At 41.1% G+C, this 19,640-nt stretch overlaps 2 protein-coding genes across 3 annotated transcripts in view; both read right to left on the reverse strand.

Annotated features, from left to right (window-relative positions):
• The window catches only part of LOC127418589 (gastrula zinc finger protein XlCGF26.1-like), a 64,564-nt gene extending 47,993 nt beyond the window's left edge, over positions 1–16,571 (reverse strand). The window contains exon 1 of one of the 2 annotated variants that reach the window (XM_051659222.1): positions 16,464–16,571. The gene's annotated coding sequence lies outside the window, so the exon portion shown is untranslated. The remainder of the gene's footprint in view (positions 1–16,463) is intronic. The other variant, XM_051659220.1, reaches the window with a different exon arrangement.
• Positions 1–19,640, reverse strand: part of LOC127418554 (zinc finger protein 721-like) — a 60,199-nt gene that overhangs the window by 10,034 nt on the left and 30,525 nt on the right. The window contains exons 5-7 of the mRNA XM_051659131.1: positions 18,659–18,949; positions 11,800–11,814; positions 3,820–4,621 (exon numbers count right to left, since the gene is read on the reverse strand). Of these exons, the coding sequence (XP_051515091.1) occupies positions 3,820–4,621; positions 11,800–11,814; positions 18,659–18,949 (1,108 nt within the window). The remainder of the gene's footprint in view (positions 1–3,819; positions 4,622–11,799; positions 11,815–18,658; positions 18,950–19,640) is intronic.

The following is a 19,640-nucleotide window of genomic DNA, read 5'->3' on the forward strand; positions in this document are numbered from 1 at the left end:
TTACCTCCTGACGCATAATGGATCTCTTGACTGTATTCACACGGTAAGCATGTTGCTTAATAGGATGAGCACCATCTACCTTAATATCATGATGCAGGACATTTGTCTGTTTTGGAACGTCACTAAAAAGACAATTAGAATCAGAAAATTAACTTGACAATGTTGAATGCCTGTTCAGAAGTTGAATGAGTAAGACAGGATGAAAGATCTTTTAATATCTCTTAATTTGCTAACATTGCACACTGCTGAGGAGCATTGCGAAGTACGACACCATCCTCGTCAGCACCCGAGATACCAAGAGAGGGTGTCAGCTCGTTCGTGCAACTGCTTTTTTTGTCAAATTTGTGCTTCATACCTTTCTGCAAGCAGTATGCAAACAATCACAAAACTTATTAACATAATCCAGTATGTTAGTGTTAGGACTTAAATTAGTCATCAAAATCTGTTCTTTTAGAACTTTTAGCGGTCCTCTTACTTGATGTCCAAATACAAGTTCGGCTGGGCTAAAACCCAGAGATTCTTGTACAGTCTCTCTTACAGCGAATAAAACCAAGGGAACTCCCTCATCCCAATCTTTAGCCGTGTCTAGACTATATTTTTGAAGCATCGCCTTCAATGTCTGGTGAAAGTGTTCAAGTGCGCCCTGACTTTGCGGATGGTATGCACTTGAACCTCGGTGAGTAATTGCCAAAGACTTTAGTACTTGTTTAAAAAGTCTTGATAAAAAATGTGTACCCTGATCAGTTTGTACTATTTTAGGGAGTCCGGACATGGAGAAGAATTTCACCAACGCTTTGATGATAATGGGCGTGGCAATTTTTCTTAAAGGAACTGCCTCCGGAAATCTAGTAGCCACGCACATTATAGTTAACGTGAATTGGTAACCAGATTTGGTTTTAGGTAATGGTCCAACGCAATCTACAATTACATGTTCGAACGGTTCTCCAATTACTGGTCTGGGAGACAATGGAGCAGGTGGGATCACCTGATTCGGTTTCCCAGCCAACTGACAGGTATGACAAGCACGACAGTACTGAGCACCATCTCTTATTAACCCTGGCCAAAAGAAATGTCTTAGTATTCCATTGTAAGTCTTTGTAACTCCAAGATGACCAGCAAACTGATGGTCATGCGCCAAACATAAGATGTGCTGACAATAAGAAGGCATAACGACTTGGTATACGACATTCCAATCTAAATCCTTATCGGTGTTAGAACACCACTTTCTCATCAATAAATAATTTTCCACAAAATAGGCAACTTTCCAATCCTTAGTAACATCAGGAGAAATAACAGAATTGAAAGATGTGACAAGAGAATTGTCCTCTTTCTGCGCAGCGCTTATTTTCTCCCAAGACACAGATAATTTTAATGTATCTGCATCAGACACAAATATTTTGGAAATTTCTGACTTTGAATTATTTTGCTTTTTGGGAGAAACAACAGTATGCAGTGATTCATCATCAGCCAGTAGAGGAAGAAAGAAAGCGTCAGGCAAATCATCCAGATCACCCACTTTGCGCGATTGTGCGTGAGTCATAGCACATGCGGGGAAAACATCAGGGTATGTATCAGACAAATCTTCTGAGTGACAACACACAATAACCTCTAACACAGGCATTATTTTTCCTCCTGCCAGATCATTTCCAAGAATGAAATCAACGCCTTTCACAGGAAGAACGTGCAGCTACTTTCACGAATCCCATGCATAACTGACTCTGCAAGTGTATACGATGCAATGGTACTTTTACACAACCCATTTCAATGCCTTGTATAAGTACACTTGATCCACAGAAAGTATCATCAGACAACTGCAACCTATCTGCCATAATAAATGATTGCATTGCACCTGTGTCTCTGAGCATCCTTATTTCTTTCTGATCCTCATGATTTCCAGTTAAGTAAAATAACCCCTTCAAGATAAAAGGTCGGTAACAGCTGCATGCGACAACGAAGTTACTTTCTGTTCATTACGGTAAACCACAACATGCTTGGGTAAGCATCCCTTAAACTCTTCAAGCAGTACAAGCTCTTGTAATACATTAAAGTCATTCACTTTACTAGCTGTGCACCATTTGTCAAACAAAATTCCTTTGTCGCCTAAACTCCTGCCTATACGCTTCCAGGACTAACTCATAAGCCCGAAGTATAGCAGTTTTCATAGATTCATACTCTAACCTCTCTTCTAATGACAAAGTAGAGCAAACCTCCTGAGCTTTACCCAACAACTTGCACCGTAATAGTAAAGACCAAACCTATTTAGGCCAACGAAGAGAAGTAGCAATGCGTTCAAATACAATAAAGTAAGAATTTACTTCTGATTCTCTAAACTGAGGTACTAAAGCAATGTGCTTACTTACGTCAAATGTAACCTGGGATGGATCAGTCAGCGGAGAAGCATTAGAGAACTGAACTGGGTCTGACTGCGCAGCTGAACCAGCAGCAACCTTCATTGCCTCCAGATCAAGCTGTCGCAGCTTCACCTGTTTGTCAGCCTCAATTTCGAGCACTTCCAAGCGCAAGTCTAGTTCAGCTTGACATGCTTGAGCTTTCTCTTGTGCCTCATATGGCAAATGGGCCAAGGGGACTTTCAGTCATGCCCCCTCCCCTGAATCAGTAGAACTTAGAGAAAATGGATCAAAGGATGGCAAGCTGGTCTTAGCATCGGCTACCACCTCTGCCTCAGCATCAGCTCTACTGTTTCACTTATCCTCCTAATCCATGAGACTGAGATGCACCATAGCAACGTCACCGAAGCCTAAATTTCCGCTAGCCTCATCACCCGCAGTGTTTGATATAGGAAGAACATTTAGCTCAACTGAAGGCTGTAACAACCTACTCTTTATTTCTCTTTTCAAACTCTGTCTAATGACAACAATCTGATAGTGGTCAGCTATCAGCAACAAATCTTGCTTCCTACACAAGCTAAACTGCTCTAAAGTCGGATTGGTAACAAAATTCTGCAAACTAAACATTTCCATAATGCATAATAAACAGACACGTACTACAATACCATGCCGCATTCGTACGCCACCTATACGTCAACAATATAGCATCAATTGCCACCAACACACACACCAATCATCACAATTACAAGGATATTTTATAATTATCTATCCCGGACAAGCCCCCATAACATATGGACATGACCTTGATCATTTTTGCTGACCTCAATATTGCCAATTGTGTTTACATGCATGTTTGTTTACATAAGAATGAATGTCACCAACATTTTAGCCAGTCGCGCTACTTCTGTCCTCTCATCTGCTCTCTGTGTTGGGGCTTAAGCAGCTCCACCACACAAACAGAGTGGACAGCGACAAGTGAAGATTACATGTTACTCGAGGCTAATATGTGTTTTAACAGGTGTTTTTCCTTACAACAGCATAATTCCAGCCAGAAAGTTTGGAAGAATAAGTCCAAATGGACTTGGTTTCAAAGCCGCATTCCACAGCTCCGGTGTGGGAACATATTGGCTTTAAGCCGAATGAGAGAGGAGAGCCCATTAACGTGAACAAGCCGGTATGCTGACTGTTTAAAAACAGTGACAATGAAATGTGTCAATACAACTAACCTAAAAGCTCATCTAAAGCATAAACATCCCACAGTTTTCCGAGCTGGGAACAAAAACCGCAGTTTTGAATGTCTGATTATTCTTAAGAAAAGTTGCTCTTTGAAAGGGTGTACTTGCATTATTATGCTATTATATTATCATTATATCAGTGGTATAAAATGGTCTTAAAATTACAATATTATTGTTTATTGCAATTATTTCTAGGACAATATATCGTCCAACAAAAGTAGTTATGACAGGCCTACTTGCATGGTTTCTCTCCAGTATGGATTCTCTCGTGTGTTTTCAGGTTTTTTGACTGAGTGAAACTCTTTCCACAGTGTGAGCACTTGTATGGTTTCTCTCCGGTATGAGTTCTCTCGTGTGATTTCAAGCTGTCTGGCCAATTGAAAGTCTTTCCACAGTGTGAGCACTTATATGGTTTCTCTCCGGTATGAATTCTCTTGTGTGTTTTCAAGCTTTGTGATGCAGTGAATCTCTTTCCACACTGTGAGCACTTGTATGGTTTCTCTCCAGTATGAATTCTTTCATGTGATTTCAGTTTGTCTGGCCGAGAGAAACTCTTTCCACAGTTTGAGCACTTGTAAGGTTTCTCTCCAGTATGAATTCTCTCATGTGGTTTCAATTTGTCTGGCCGAGTGAAACTCTTTCCACAGTGTGAGCACTTGTATTTCTCTCCATTATGAATTCTCTTGTGTGTTCTCAGAGTTTGTGAATGAGTGAAACTCTTTCCACAGTGTGAGCACTTGTATGGTTTCTCTCCGGTATGATTTCTCTCATGTGTTTTCAGCTGTACTGACTGAGTGAAACTCTTTCCACAGTGTGAGCACTTGTAAGGTTTCTCTCCGGAATGATATCTCTCGTGTAATTTCAAGTTGTCTGGCCGAGAGAAACTCTTTTCACAGTGTGAGCACTTGTAAGGTTTCTTTCCAGTATGAATTCTTTCATGTAATTTCAATTTGTTTGGCTGAGTGAAGCTCTTTCCACAGTGTGAGCATTTGTAAGGTTTTTCTCCAGTATGAATTCTTTCATGTAATTTCAATTTGTCTGGCCGAGTGAAACTCTTTCCACAGTGTGAGCACTTGTATGGTTTCTCTCCGGAATGATTTCTCTCGTGTGTTTTCAGATATTGTGACAGAGTGAAACACTTTTCACAGTGTGAGCACTTGTAAGGTTTTTCTACAGTATGAATCCTCATGTGCACATTAAAATTTCCTTTCTGTGTGAAACCTTTTCCACACTGACGGCATGTGTAAGGCTTCTCTCCAGTGTGAACTCTCATGTGTACATCAAGCCGTCTTTTATTTGTGAAACATTTTCTGCACTGAGAGCAGGTTAAAAATGTCTTGACTGCTCTTCTTTGAGGACAAATTAGTGAGAAATTCTTTTTAGTCTTTGAGCAACTCAAAGATTTTTCTTCATGATATTTCTCTTCCACTTCATTCAGTTCGTGATGTTCCTCTTTCACTTCCATCAGCCCTGCAATTAACATAAGTTAACAAAAATCAATTTAAAAGGAACATCAACATAAACTATTAGTATAAACAATATAAAACTACATTTTCATCATTTATTATCTTCCCTGAGACTAACTTTTTCGCATCAACAATAGTCAATAGAAATTATTTAGATATTATAATTCTTAAACTTGTCCCTGTCTCTCTGTCTAAACACTCAGTTTTCAGGTCTCTAGCTCAAGACTTCAATGTAAACGGTCACTGTTGTTATTTGCTAACATCATGCAGCCCCTCATATACACAGCCATATATATATACAGTTGAAGTCAGAAGTTTACATTCACTTAGGCTGAAGTCATTAAAACTCATTTTTTAACCACTTTTTATAATATTTCATATTAACAAATCATCTACTTTGTGCATGACGAGTCATTTTTCCAACAATTGTTTACAGACAGGTTGTTTCACTTTTAATTGACTATATCACAATTCCAGTGGGTCAGAAGTTTACATACACTAAGCTGACTGTGCCTTTAAGCAGTTTGGAAAATTCCTAAAAATTATGTCATGCCTTTAGGCAAATAGGCATTTAGCTTCTGTAAATGGAGGTGTACCTGTGGATGTATTTTAAGGCCTACCTTCAAACTCAGTGCCTCTTTACTTGACATCATGGGAAAATCAAAAGAAATCAGCTAAGAGAAAAAAAATTGTGGACCTCCACAAGTCTGGTTCATTCTTGGGAGCAATTTCCAAATGCCTGAAGGTACCACGTTCATCTGTACAAACAATAATACGCAAGTATAAACACCATGGGACCACGCAGCCATCATACCGTTCAGGAAGGAGATACATTCTGTCTCCTAGAGATGAACGTAGTTTGGTGCGAAAAGTGCAAATCAATACCAGAACAACAGCAAAGGACCTTGTGAAGATGCTGGAGGAATCAGGTAGACAAGTATCTATATCCACAGTAAAACGAGTCCTATATCGACATAATCTGAAAGGCTGCTCAGCAAGGAAGAAGCCACTGCTCCAAAACTGCCATAAAAAAGCCAGACAACAGTTTGCAAGTGCACATGGGGACAAAGATCTTACTTTTTGGTGAAATGTCCTCTCGTCTGATGAAACAAATATTGAACTTTTTGGCCATAATAATAAAAGGGTAAGGGTTGCAAGCCAAAGAACACCATCCCAACCGTGAAGCATGGGGATGGCAGCATCATATTGTGGGGGTGCTTTGCAGCAGGAGGGACTGGTGCACGTCATAAAATAGATGGCATCATGAGGAAGGATAATTATCTTAATATATTGAAGCGAAATCTCAAGACATCAGCCAGGAAGTTAAAGTTCAGTCGCAAATGAGTCTTCCAAATGGACAATGACCCCAAGCATACCTACAAAGTTGTGGCAAAATGGCTTAGGACAACAAAGTCAAGGTATTGGAGTGGCCATCACAAAGCCCTGACCTCAATCTGATAGAAAATTTGTGAGCAGAACTGAATAAGCATGTGCGAGCAATGAGACCTACAAACCTGACTCAGTTACACCAGTTCTGTCTGGAGGAATGGGCCAAAATTCCAGCAACTTATTGTGAGAAGCTTGTGGAAGGCTACATAACATTTTTGACCCAAGTTACACAATTTAAAGGCAATGTTACCAAATACTAACAACATGTATGTAAACTTCTGACCCACTGGGAATGTGATGAAAGAAATAAAAGCTGAAATAAATCATTCTCTCTACTATTATTCTGACATTTCACATTCTTAAAATAAAGTAGTGATCCTAAGTGACCTAAGACAGGGAATGTTTTCTACGTTTAAATGTCACGACTTGTGAAAAACAGAGTTTAAATGTAATTAGCTAACGTGTATGTAAACATCTGACTTCAACTGTAAATATATAGTTTACATGTGCTGCGTAGTTCACAGTGGATTAGTGCTCTGTTTTGTCATCTCAAACAACGTGAATGATTTACAATGTCTGTGGAGTTTCCGGAGTATGAACAATCAGATTTATCCTTTGGTTTAATAAATCAAACTAGGTCATGTCATGATTTTAATTTGCTTAATTGTCCATTTGAGTGAAAGGAGTAACAGAGCACTTGCTAAAAATTAGCATTTTAAAGCAGTCATGTGTCAGTCATACTACGCGCTGGTACCGGATTGAGTCAGTGCTCGTTACACATCACACACACACACACACACACACACACACACACACACACACACACACACACACACACACACACACACACACACACACACTGGTGGCCAAAAGTTTGGAATAATGTAAAGATGTTGCTCTTATGGAAAGAAATTGGTACTTTTATTCACCAAAGTGGCATTCAAATGATCACAGTGTATAGTCAGGACATTAAACACGTGAAAAATTACTATTACAATTTGAAAAAAATGTTAAACTACTTCAAAGAATTCTCATAAAAAAATCCTCCACGTGCAGCAATGACAGCTTTGCAGATTCTTGTTATTCTAGCTGTCAGTTTGTCCAGATACTCAGGTGACATTTCACCCCACACTTCCTGTAGCATTTGCCATAGATGTGACTGTCTTGTCAGGCACTTCTCACGCACTTTACAGTCTAGCTGATCCCACAAAAGCTCAATGGGGTTAAGATCCATAACATTCTTGTTTCTTTGCCCACTTTAACCTTTTCTTTTTGTTTTTCTGTTTCAAAAGTGGCTTTTTCTTTGCAATTCTTCCCATAAGGCCTGCACCCCTGAGTCTTCTCTTTACTGTTGTACATGAAACTGGTGTTGAGCAGGTAGAATTCAATGAAGCTGTCAGCTGAGGACATGTGAGGTGTCTATTTCTCAGAGTCTCTGATGTACTTATCCTCGTTTAGTTGTACATCTGGTCTTCCACATCTCTTTCTGTCCTTGTTAGAGCCAGAGCCAATGATTGAATGACGAGTTTCAGAGAAAGCTGTTTCTTTTTTGAAACAGCTTTATTTAACAAACCAAATAGCTTTCAGCTGTGTTTGATATAATGTCAAGTGATTTTCTACTACCAAATTAGCAATTTAACATGATTACTCAAGGATAAGGTGTTGGAGTGATGGCTGCTGTCTAGATTTGATCAAAAATGACTTTTTTCAAATAGTGATGGTGCTGTTTTTTACATCAGTAATGTCCTGACTATACTTTGTGATCAGCTGAATGCCACTTTGGTGAATTAAAGTACCAATTTCCTTCCGAAACAGTAAAATCTGTACATTACCCCAAATTTTTGGCCGCCAGTCTATATACACCGATTAGCCACAACATTAAAACCACCTGCCTAATATTGTGTAGGTCTCCCTCGTTCCGGCAAACCAGTGCCAACCCGCATCTCAGAATAGCATTATAAATATATTATTTACACAATACTTAAATACTATAATATGATACTTAACATAAGTAGCAAATATATATTAAATATAAATAAAAAAATATGATTTGTATAATATAATATTACTTAATAATAATTAAATAATATGGTGAGAATAACCAAAACTGCCACATTAGGTTTAGGACTTCAGTATGACACAGTAGTAAGTTTACATTTAACCAGGTTCGACAGAGCTCCTGATAAAAGGTTAATGATCGTATCGGCAGATCAAATGACAAGAAAATCGGTGAGCAGTATTGGCTCAAAAAAATCCAGATTGGAGAGACCCTACACGCTGTGTAGGCTGCCGGTTGATGCACGTATCAAATTCAAGGCTCTGATGCTGGCATACAGAACAGTCACTGGGTCTGCTCCAGCATACCTAAAATAATTTATGCAGAGCTACGCGCCCACTAGAAGCCTGCGGTCGGCTAAGGAACGTCGCCTTGTTGTACCAACACAAAGAGGCACCAAAACACTTTCCCGGACTTGCAGCTTCATCATACCACGTTGGTGGAACGACTTTCCCAACTCCATCCGTGAAGCTGACTCACTCTCTGTCTTCAAAAAAACGACTAAAAACACATCTTTTCCTTGAGCACTTAACCAGTCATTAAAAAACAAAAAAACAAAAACAAATTCCTGTTGCACTTTATTCTGTTTTGAATACTATTCTGATGCTAGTGAAACTTTGTAATATAGCACTTTTCATACCACTGTCTCCTTAAGATGATTCGCTTATAATTTCCTCTTTTGTAAGTCGCTTTGGATAAAAGCGTCTGCCAAATGAATAAATGCAAATGTGTAAATGTAAATCAACACATTCTGTGCCAGATTCCGGTGTTTTGTCGTACCTGTGATGCTAGTCGTGGCACTGTTTTACTGTTTTATGTGCGCTTTAGACTCATGAGTGAATTCATATGGAAACATGTAGTTTAAGAGATTTTCGACTCGGGAACTATCACTTTAAAGAGAACAAATTAGGACGCTAAGCAGAAACCCAAATCCAGAGTCACTGTTCCTGAAGGAATGTAATGACTTTTTAAGTTTAAAGTTGCACCTATTTAAAAAACAGCTGAGCACTTTTATAATAAAGACAGCTGGAGAAAAAATTTTGGCGAGTTTTGAGCGATAAAACTCATCTGGTAACAGATTTTGACATGACAGCTGATTGTCATGAAAGTGTAAAACAACATTAAAAAGAAGAAACATACCTGATGGAATAAAATCATCATCCTCTGTTGTGGTTTCATCATCATCATCTTCATCACTCTGTTGTTCCTCTGCTGTGGTTTCTCCTCTCATCTTCATCAGGTTCCTGCAGTCCAGTAGCTTCACTGAACACATCTTCACAGGTATCTGCAACATCTGCTGTTCATCATCATCTTCATCTCTCTGTTTTTCTTCTGTTGTGTTTTCTTCTTTTATCTCCTCCTGCTTCACTTCAATCTTCACTGGTGTCTGCAGCATCTGCTCTTCACCATCATCTTCCTGTTGTTCCTCTGTTGTGTTTTCTTCTTTTATCTCCTCCTGCTTCACTTCAATCTTTACTGGTGTCTGCAGCATCTGCTGTTCAACATCTTCATCACTCTGTTGTTCTTCTGTTGTGTTTTCTTCTTTTATCTCCTCCTGCTTCACTTCAATCTTCACTGGTGTCTGCAGCATCTGCTGTTCTCCAGCGTGAATCACATCCACCTGCTCTCTCATGATGAACATCTGAACACAAAAATATCATCATTATAATGGACTGACATTCAAACTCAAAAACATTATTATATGATTATACTGCTCTGTTAAACAAAATAACTTTGCTTTTGAGATGGTCCAATTGGTTAGCTAGCCACTGCTAACTACAGAAACTTCCTTAAGTGTGGTTTTATGCAGCAGATGAGCCACAGGACGCTGGAGTCTTGTGATCTTCCCATTTCTTTCATAGAGAAAGTTTATTTTGTTTTTAACCCTGGGGGAGGTGATTTGCAGGTCTGTATAAATTTCACAAGTAGCAGATGAAATTAAGCAGATGCACATTTGTTGATGTTAAGTCAGACATTTCACTGCCATTGTCCTGGGATTTCAAGTTTTATGACCTAAAGGTCACAGTGTGTGGACTAATGGCCTTTTTTGGATATTTTCGTAACAGCACTGTCCCTAGTATGTTTAACTTTACATTATATTAATATAGTTGTATGTGTTAAAGGTGCACTCAGTCATTTTTTACCAACTAAAAAAAAGTTTTACTCAAAGAAATGAATTGTAATTTTGAAACATGTATAAAATCATGATCGCTCCCTTAAGAGGACTCTAGTCATGTCAGTGACCTTATAAAATCTGTTTTATTCTACATGGGGGAGGGGTGCTCTCATGGGGGCGGCCATTTTAGAATCACATGACAAGCTGAAATACTACTCGCTTAATCTCAGTAACCATCTTATTGTTGCACACTATCACTCTTGGGTTAAAGTAATCATGGCTGATTGTAAATAGTGAATTTCTACAATGGCATCTGTAACTGAAAATTAATGATTTTGAATGATGTAGCAGCCACACCACTAGGTATCACTGTAAGTCCAAGATGACACGAGCAAAAAGTTACTTAGTGCACCTTTAAGTACCACCTTACCTGTAGATAACCAGGGTTGATGTTAGATTCTTGGCCAAATGTTGATTTTAGTTAGGTGAAACATTGTTATATAAACAAAACCTGTTGTCTTTTTTTCTTCGGTTTTTTAAATCCCATGTGGTGAGAATCCCATGTGCATATCAGCGTCGCCCTGGAATTGGAGCATATCTTCCAATCATCCCTGGAATCCAGGCACCGATTGGCCCCACTTGCGAAGAATAAGCTGGAGAGGATTTAAACTCCAGTGGAAGAGGAACAAGGTGAGCCACAACTCCAGAAAATGCCACAAACCCTCTTCTCTGTCTCATTAAATTCCAAGGTCCAGCGACGAGTGAAGGCTGATCAGAGCACGGAATTTGGCAAAACTGCACTGCACACAGGATTCACGAGCACAGACACCGCGGCATACCCACCTCGCCCCTGCAAGACACCGTGCACTATTAAGTCTCATCCCCTCACTATTGTTTGTCAATGGTGTCAATAGAACACCCCTTGAGGGACATCACACTAGAGAATTGTCTGTCTGGGCCTCATTCTTACTGCCACAGTGGTGGAGAATGCTGGCTAGAGTGAACAGAATGAGGTCACACGATGAAACTCATCCCAATTCTCCGTCTGGTTTTTCCGCAGTTCCAGCTCTCTTTCTGAAGACAATGGAAGATCTGGTACGTCAGCTTGCGAATATCTCCCTCCGCCAGCAACCGTTTGCGGAACTATTAACAGCAAGGTAAGAGCGGGTGGAGCAGGAACTCATGCAACTGCGATTGGAAGCTGCTGCCCACATACCGATCCCCGAACCCACATGTCCGAGCCAACGAGCTTATCACTAAGCTGACGAAGCACGATGACGTGGAGGCGTACCAGTGCACATTTGAGGTGATAGCTGAGGGTTTGGATGAGAGTGAGTGGGTGAGAACAGTGTGCCCTTTCTGGTGGGGAAGTGCAGCAAGCCTACTATGCACTCAGCCCAGCCTCCATTGATAACTATACAGAGCTAAAAAAAAAGATGTATGCTTCCATGAATGGGTGTATGGCCGTCTGGCCTGTCTCTGGCTGTTAACCGGGCAACTGACGCCAGTGCAGGTAGCGGAGCAGGTTGTGGTGGATAGGTTTCTGTGGGCCGTAGGAATGCGGAACCCCAAAACCCTTGTCGAACTGGTGGAGGCCGTGGATATGGCGGAGGTGACGCAAACCCAAGACGGTGAAGAGAGAGCAAGCACCAATCCCCAGAGGATGTCCCAGGAAAGGCGACCGCTGGAGTACACCGACCGTTTGGGACGAACCCATGCCCATGGCCCCAAACCCCCAGGACACCCCGGCCTGGATGGTAGGTTGCATCGTACACAGAGCGGTGCCCCGGGAAGCCCCAGAGAGAGAGGTGAAGGTCAAGAGCCGATGTGTGAAAGCCCACCTGGATTCCAGGAGCATGGTGAGCCTGGCCCAGCCCCAGATAGTCCCCCCCGACCAAACAGCAAAGCGTCAATCCCAATCACATGTGTACACGGCGACACTCGCTATGTCCTGGCTCGCTCAGTCACCATCAAGGCCGAACCAGGAAGCTGGCCAGTGGAGGTCAGGACTGTCAAGGATCTGCTGGTGCCCCTGCTCTTAGGAAGAGACTGGCCGGGTTTGAACAGCTGTTGGCCCATGCTGTCCAACCTGCCAGCCACCGGGGGCAACATCGCAGAGGTCCCAATCGGATGACGTCTGGTGCTGCTAGCCACTGACAGCGAGAGGGATGGTGAGTTGAGAGAACTGACCCCTAATGTGTATTCTAATTTGTTCCAGCAGATAATGGAAGGGGGCTCATTTGGGAAGGAACGACAGGAGGATGACCACCTAAAGAACTGCTGTTCCCAGGTCAGAATAGTCAACGGCGAAGTACGACATCCCACCCCCATCCCTCTCCTCACTTTATTGTGGAAAATGGTCTGCTTTACTGTGTCAGGGGGACTTTACACAGGCGGGGGTAGAAACACCTTTTGGTGGTGCCACGTACAAAGAAGGAGATGGCCCACTTGCACCCCATGGCCGGGCACCTAGGAATTGAGAACACCACCCAGCAGATTAGGGATGGTTCCATTGGCCCGGGTTGGACACAGAAGTGAGGCGCTAATGCCAGAGATGTGCGGTCTGCCAAAGGATGACTCCACGACACCTTCCCCCCAGCCACCTCATTCCCCTGCCCATCATCGAGGTGCCCTTCAAGCACATTAGGATAGATCTAGAGGGACCGCTGCTGAAATCTGCCTGGGGTCATGAGAGAATCCTGGTCATATTGGATTATGCAACTCAGTACCCTGAAGCAGTACCACTGAGGAAGGCCACCTCCAAAAACATTGCTCAAGAGCTATTCCTGCTGTTCAGCCGAGTGGGCATCCCGAAGGAGACCCTCACCAACCAGGGCACCCTGTTTATATCCTGGCTCATGGCAGATGTATGCAAGCTGCTGCAGGTGAAACAGCTCCGCACCTTGGTTTACCACCCCCAGACGGACGGATTAGTGGAGCGATTCAACCAGACCCTAAAATGAATGCTGAAGCGAGTGGTAACTGAGGATGGCACGATTGGGACCTCATATTGCCATACGTGCTGTTTGGCATCAGGGAGGTACCCCAGGCATCCACTAGGTTCACACCCTTCGAGTTGCTATTCGGACGCCAACCCCGGGGCCTGCTAGACATCACCCGGGAGGCCTGGAAGCGACAGCCCTTGCCACAATGAACAGTGATTGAGCATGTGCGTGAAATAAGGGAAAGAATCAAAGTGATGCCCCTGGTGTGCAGACATCTGGCAGAAGCCCAATCCGCCCAGCAGCGTACATACATCTGTCCTGCCCAAGCTTGTGAATTCCACCCCGGAGACCGGGTCCTAGTGCTGATTCCCTGTGCCATGTCCAAGTTCCTGGCCTCCTGGCAGGGACCCTACACTGTGGTGGAAGGGGCGGGGCCAGTAACGTATCGAATCCGGCAGCCAGGACAAAGATGAGCGGTGCAGATCTACCACATTAACATCCTCAAGCGTTGGACAGATCCCGAGAGACAGGTCGCAGGGTTTCCCCAGACAGAGGCCCTGGTGGTAGATCTGGGGAACCATCTCTCCACCAATCAGAAGAAGGAATTGGATGTCCTGGTCGGTCAGTTCAGCGATGTGTTTGAGTCGTCCCGGCGGAACAACATGATCCACCATGAAGTTCGTGCACCCCCTGACACCATCATACGGCAGCATCCCTACCGGGTCCCAGAGGCTCGCCGACAGGCTATAGAGTAGGAATACAACGGATATTACAACTTGGGGTTATTGAGGAGTCCAGAAGCCTGTGGTCCAGCCCTATCGTGGTAGTTCTGAAGGGCGACAGCACCCTCCTCTTCTGTAATGACTTTTGGAAGTTGAACGAAGTCTCCAGCTTTGACGGATACCCCATGTCCCAAGTGGACGAGCTCATCGAGCGGCTGGGCCAAACGCGGTATATATCCACCCTGGATCTCACCAAAGGATACTGACAAGTGCCCCTAGTTCCATCGTCCAAGGAAAAGAGGGCATTCAGCACCCCTATTGGCCAATGGCAGTACCGGATGCTACCCTTCGGACTACACGGGGCACCTGCCACCTTCCCTGATTTGAGCGGTGGGAGACACATATCAGCATCGCCCTGGAATTGGAGCATATCATCCAATCATCCCTGGAATATGGGCGCTGATCAGCCCCACCTGTGAACAACCAGCTGGAGAGTATTTAAACTAGTGCTCGATCGATTTATCGATATTATTTAGCTACAATTTTAATTTATTATTTATTTAAATGGTCAGCAACTGACTGATACTAATCATACAGCACTGATGTTCATTTAGCTATTTATTTGTTCATTTCTAGAATTTGTTGACAATGTATAATAATAATGTCAAATATTCTTTGATAAAAATATTTGTTTAAGAAAGCAGCCTTCTGAGTACCTTTGCATAGTCATATCGGTGCACATTCCACATAGAAAAGGTCTGTTTTCATTCCAGCTCAAAACTATATATTAACTATATCGGCCATCATATCGGTAATCAGTGAATTTCCCCCCTCTAAAATCAGTATGTCTCAAAAATCCCATATCGGTCGGGCTCTTATTTAAATGCCAGAGGAAGATGGTGAGCCATGACTCTGATGGTGAGCCACTAACCCTCTTCTCTGTCTCATTAAATCCCAGAGTCCAGGGATGAGTGAAGGCCGACCAGAGCATGGAATTCGGGAAAAATTCACCGCACAGAAGATTCACGAGCACAGACACCGCGGCACGCCCACCTCGCCCCTGCACATTATTAAGTCTCACTATTGTTTGCAGTGTCATTAAAACACCCCATGAGGGACATCGCACTAGGGAATTGTCTGCCTGTGCCTTATTCCTCCTGCCAAACCCATTTACTTTGACTAAATTAATAAATCTTTATCAGCATAAAATATATTTAATCACAAAACAAATGTAGTTACTCACTGTATTTATTTACAAAATATAAAAGATATTAAAACCACAATGAATCTTACGAGTAAACAGCCAAATGTGGAAAATGATGTCTTCACACTGGTGCACGGGATGTAAAATAGCAAACAAATTATAGCAAGTTTAACTGAATCTAAATAATGTTATAAACTATAGACTTTGGTCCAGGCTGCCACAGGTTAAAGGAAAACAATTAAATAAATATGGTATCCAAAAGGCATATTGACTGTCACTACAAATAATAATATAATTATGACAACATCAACTCTGAAGATTAGGGGACATGCTGCTATAATGTCTTTTATGGGACGTTTAAGAAACGTTTTTAGGACATTACCACAACGTTTCTGGAACGTTACTCAAAGTTTGTCAAGATTGAACTTTACCAACACGTCTTCAAACTGGACTAAAATATAAACATGAGTTTAGCCACAGACAGAAAGTGTAAATAAACCTGTTCTGAAGTGTTTTAGTTGTTTTGTTCACCTCTTGCATATGACCAGTAATCCCAAAAGTATTTACACAAACTTCAGGAAACCAAAAAGTGTTTGTTTGTGCCCGTCTCTCCAATATATATTATCACCTTCATTGAACTCATTTACAGTCAGTCTCTGGATTTAAAGAACTCATTTAAGCATAATATTCTATAATAATATAATAATTTGTTTATCCTGAAAGTGACTTTTTAAAGCGTCCGTAACAAAACAAAGCGACATGCGTCGATAAAATCTTATTTTACAGTCTTTAAAACGCCAAAGAGAGAAAAACAACATATACAAATAAATGTGAATCACACAAATGATGTAAAACGCATTTACTTTCATTTTCCCGACAGCAGGAATATTATAACAAGCTGCATACAGTGGAGAGCAGAGCATAAACTATGCAAGACAAGTTACAAATACATTAAATGATGTAAAACACATTAAACACTTACCGAACTGGACGCTCAGACTGTCAACTCTTCTTTCATCTTGTTTTAAGGCGGTTAGAAAAACAACTCTTGGTGCTCTTCAGCCATCTACTGGACCGGAGTGAATCACACAAGCTGATTTAACCTGAAAAACTCCAAAAATAATTTAATTAATTTTATTTATTTATCACACATATACAGTGAAATTCTTCTTTTTTTTTTTTTCACATATCCCAGCCAAGCTGGGGTCAGAGTGCAGGGTCAGCCATGATACAGTGCCCCTGGAGCAGATAGGGTCTAAGGGCCTAGTTCAAGGGCCCAACAGTGGCATCTTGGTGGTGCTGGAGCTTGAACCCGGGTTACTGATCTGGATTGATCAGTAATCCAGAGCCTTAACTGCTGAGCCACCACTGCCCCTAAATTTTATGGTTGTATTTCAATTTTTCCTGCTCATTATTTTAGATATCAGGGGTGCCATCACATGTGCCAAAGTAGTATTGCCAAATTTTCACGTATAATTCTAAAATTAGTGGGCTACCTGCTATAAAAGCATGTTTGTTCAATTATGTGTTCACTTAAGCATATAATCATACTTGTCTATGGATTCATTGAGTCATGAGGATTCCAATGAATCCAATATTTTAAATACCAGCCATACTGCCTCTCCACCATATTGAATTTTATTAAAAAATGATATATCTTTTAAATACATTGTCGGATTCCAAAGAAAATTAGTATGCATCATTGACATCATTTCATGATGATACTTGAGCAGTTTCGAGACAGTGCCACATATAGTTCAAAAGATAATTACACTTTAATGTCACTTAAAGTCTTGTTTGGCATATCAACGGAGTGGCTCAGTGTAATAAATCATCAATTTATAGTTCAAATGGTCATGGGTTCAAATACCACATGGACCAGTTTTAGAGTTGATGTTATATTGTACTGGAGGTCTTTGTATTGTCTTTACTGAATAATTGCAGGGCGTATCACAGCTAATTTCTGCTTGCAGGTATACTTCTTGTTCTTCTTTGTCTTAATGTTTTTTCTTAATAGGTGTGATATCTTTTGAAAGGATTGAGAAGTTTGGAGACAGCATCACCTGTAGTTCTGTTAAGCATGGTTATCATGCTACATGCTATGATAGCTTAGCATGCTAATCGGTTAACATGCTAACTGTTTGGTTTTCTGTCTCATAAGGCTATTTGATCACAATGCTATCTGTGGGCAACATTAGCTTAGCATGCTAATCAGCTAGCATGCTAACAAATGCATTTGTTTGCTCTCTTTAAACTTGTCAAGTCTCTTTGGCACTATTTAGGTATTTCAACTGAGGGGCCAAGTGGTTAAAGGCATGGAGTGGTAGTGGTGTAGTGGGCTAAAGCAGTAATTCTCAACCGTTTTGACTCCAAGGCCCCTCATTGTTGGAAACAATATTTCGAAGGCCCCCAATGTAGGCTTTTAGATATTCATATTATAAGATATATCTATTATAAGCTATTTCCTCATATACTTTTGTCATGATAACAAAGCTTGTTTTTCAAATTTTTTTAATGTAAGCTAATTTAATGCTTCTAGCATAAATAGATTAAAACAATAAATCATGATAAATTTTGTGATTCCAGAAATGTCGAGAACCATATTTTCTTCATAAAAATCAAGCTGTTAAAGGGAGTTATTACTTTTTTGCATTTTCAGTAAATTGAATTATAAAAATTATGTAAAAATTATAATAATCTACCTTATTTTAAATCACTTTAAGAGAGCTTGAAGCCCCCCTGGAAGTGTACTGAGGCCCCCTAGTGGGTCCCGACCCCCTGGTTGAGAATCATTGGGCTAATGCACAGAACTGGTAAGCAGAAGATTGCCAGTTCGACCCCCACAGCCACCACCATTGTTTCCTTGAGCAAGGCACTTAAATCCTGGTTGCTCTAAGGGGATTGTCCCTTTTTTAAATGAACTGTAAGTCGCTTTCGATAAAAGTATCTGGCATAAATGTAAAGCGTTGGACCATTACTCAAAAGTTCTGAGTTTTATTCTAGCTAAGGATGGTTTTTAATTTTATACTTCTGTTGACCTCTGAGTCTTCATGTCGTGCTTAAAACTACGTAAACTGTACTACTGTACTCTGTGTTGTGCTTAGTGTTTTGCAGTGGTTGCCATGCTGGTGCTTGGCCCTGTGATTGCTGTTTTCAGGTCTTGTGACCAAGTGAAACTCTTTTCACAGTGTGAGCACTTGTATGGTTTCTCTCCAGTATGGATTCTTTGGTGCTGTTCCAAGTGTCTGGATTTAATAAAGATCTTTCCACATTTAAAACACATATGAACCCTAGCACCGGAATGAATGTTTTCGTGCTTTTTCAAATAGGACAGCCGTGTAAAACTCTTTCCACAGAAAGAACACTGGTAAGGCTTCTCATTTGTGTGCGTTTTCTGATGTTGGTTAAGGACTGAATACTCAACAAATGTTTTACCACATTTATCACATTCAAATGGCTTTTTTCCAGGGTGACGGTGGATATGATGTAGCTGCACATGTGTGTAAGGGGGAGGCCACCCGCTGGCCCAAGGACGGTATCCAATGTCGTGGCTGAAGGTCTCCCGCACGTTCTGTCTTATCGTGCGCTTTAAGTTATTTCGTTCCAATTAAATAACTATATTATTAGTTTTATGATCCCCGTTTATTTTATCTGACTCCAATTATAAAAGTTTCCAAGGAAATGTTCCAATCTTAATTATTATTATTAAATTTGGTTTAACATTTGATCATCGTATTTAACTCTATTTCATATTGTACTCATTCATTAGGATTCCTGTCGCTTAGAGAGTCTCATGCTGGCCGTGTACGCGGATCTCACGGTCACAAATACGCCAGTATTGGTCATTAAACAGTAATTGACTAAATACTAATTAGATGGCTGCTCATGCTTGCCCTTTTATCTTTAGTCCCATTAGATAGTAAACATTTAATTAGAGTAACATTATTTCTATCCAGAGGTCATGACCACTAAATTTGCAAAGACAGACCAACAATACCTAAGTTAAAATAGCTTTACATAATCATGCCATAGTTTCCTATGTACACTTAGCTAGGTTTAGACTTCACCATATTTAGGCTTGGTCGACAACTTCATGTTGTCCTAAACGGAAATTCCATAACAAGCCTGTACACTCTAAGTACACTAGAACTAATGCCAA

The sequence above is a fragment of the Myxocyprinus asiaticus genome, chromosome 28 (genome assembly GCF_019703515.2).
Source record: "Myxocyprinus asiaticus isolate MX2 ecotype Aquarium Trade chromosome 28, UBuf_Myxa_2, whole genome shotgun sequence".
NCBI lineage: Eukaryota > Metazoa > Chordata > Actinopteri > Cypriniformes > Catostomidae > Myxocyprinus > Myxocyprinus asiaticus.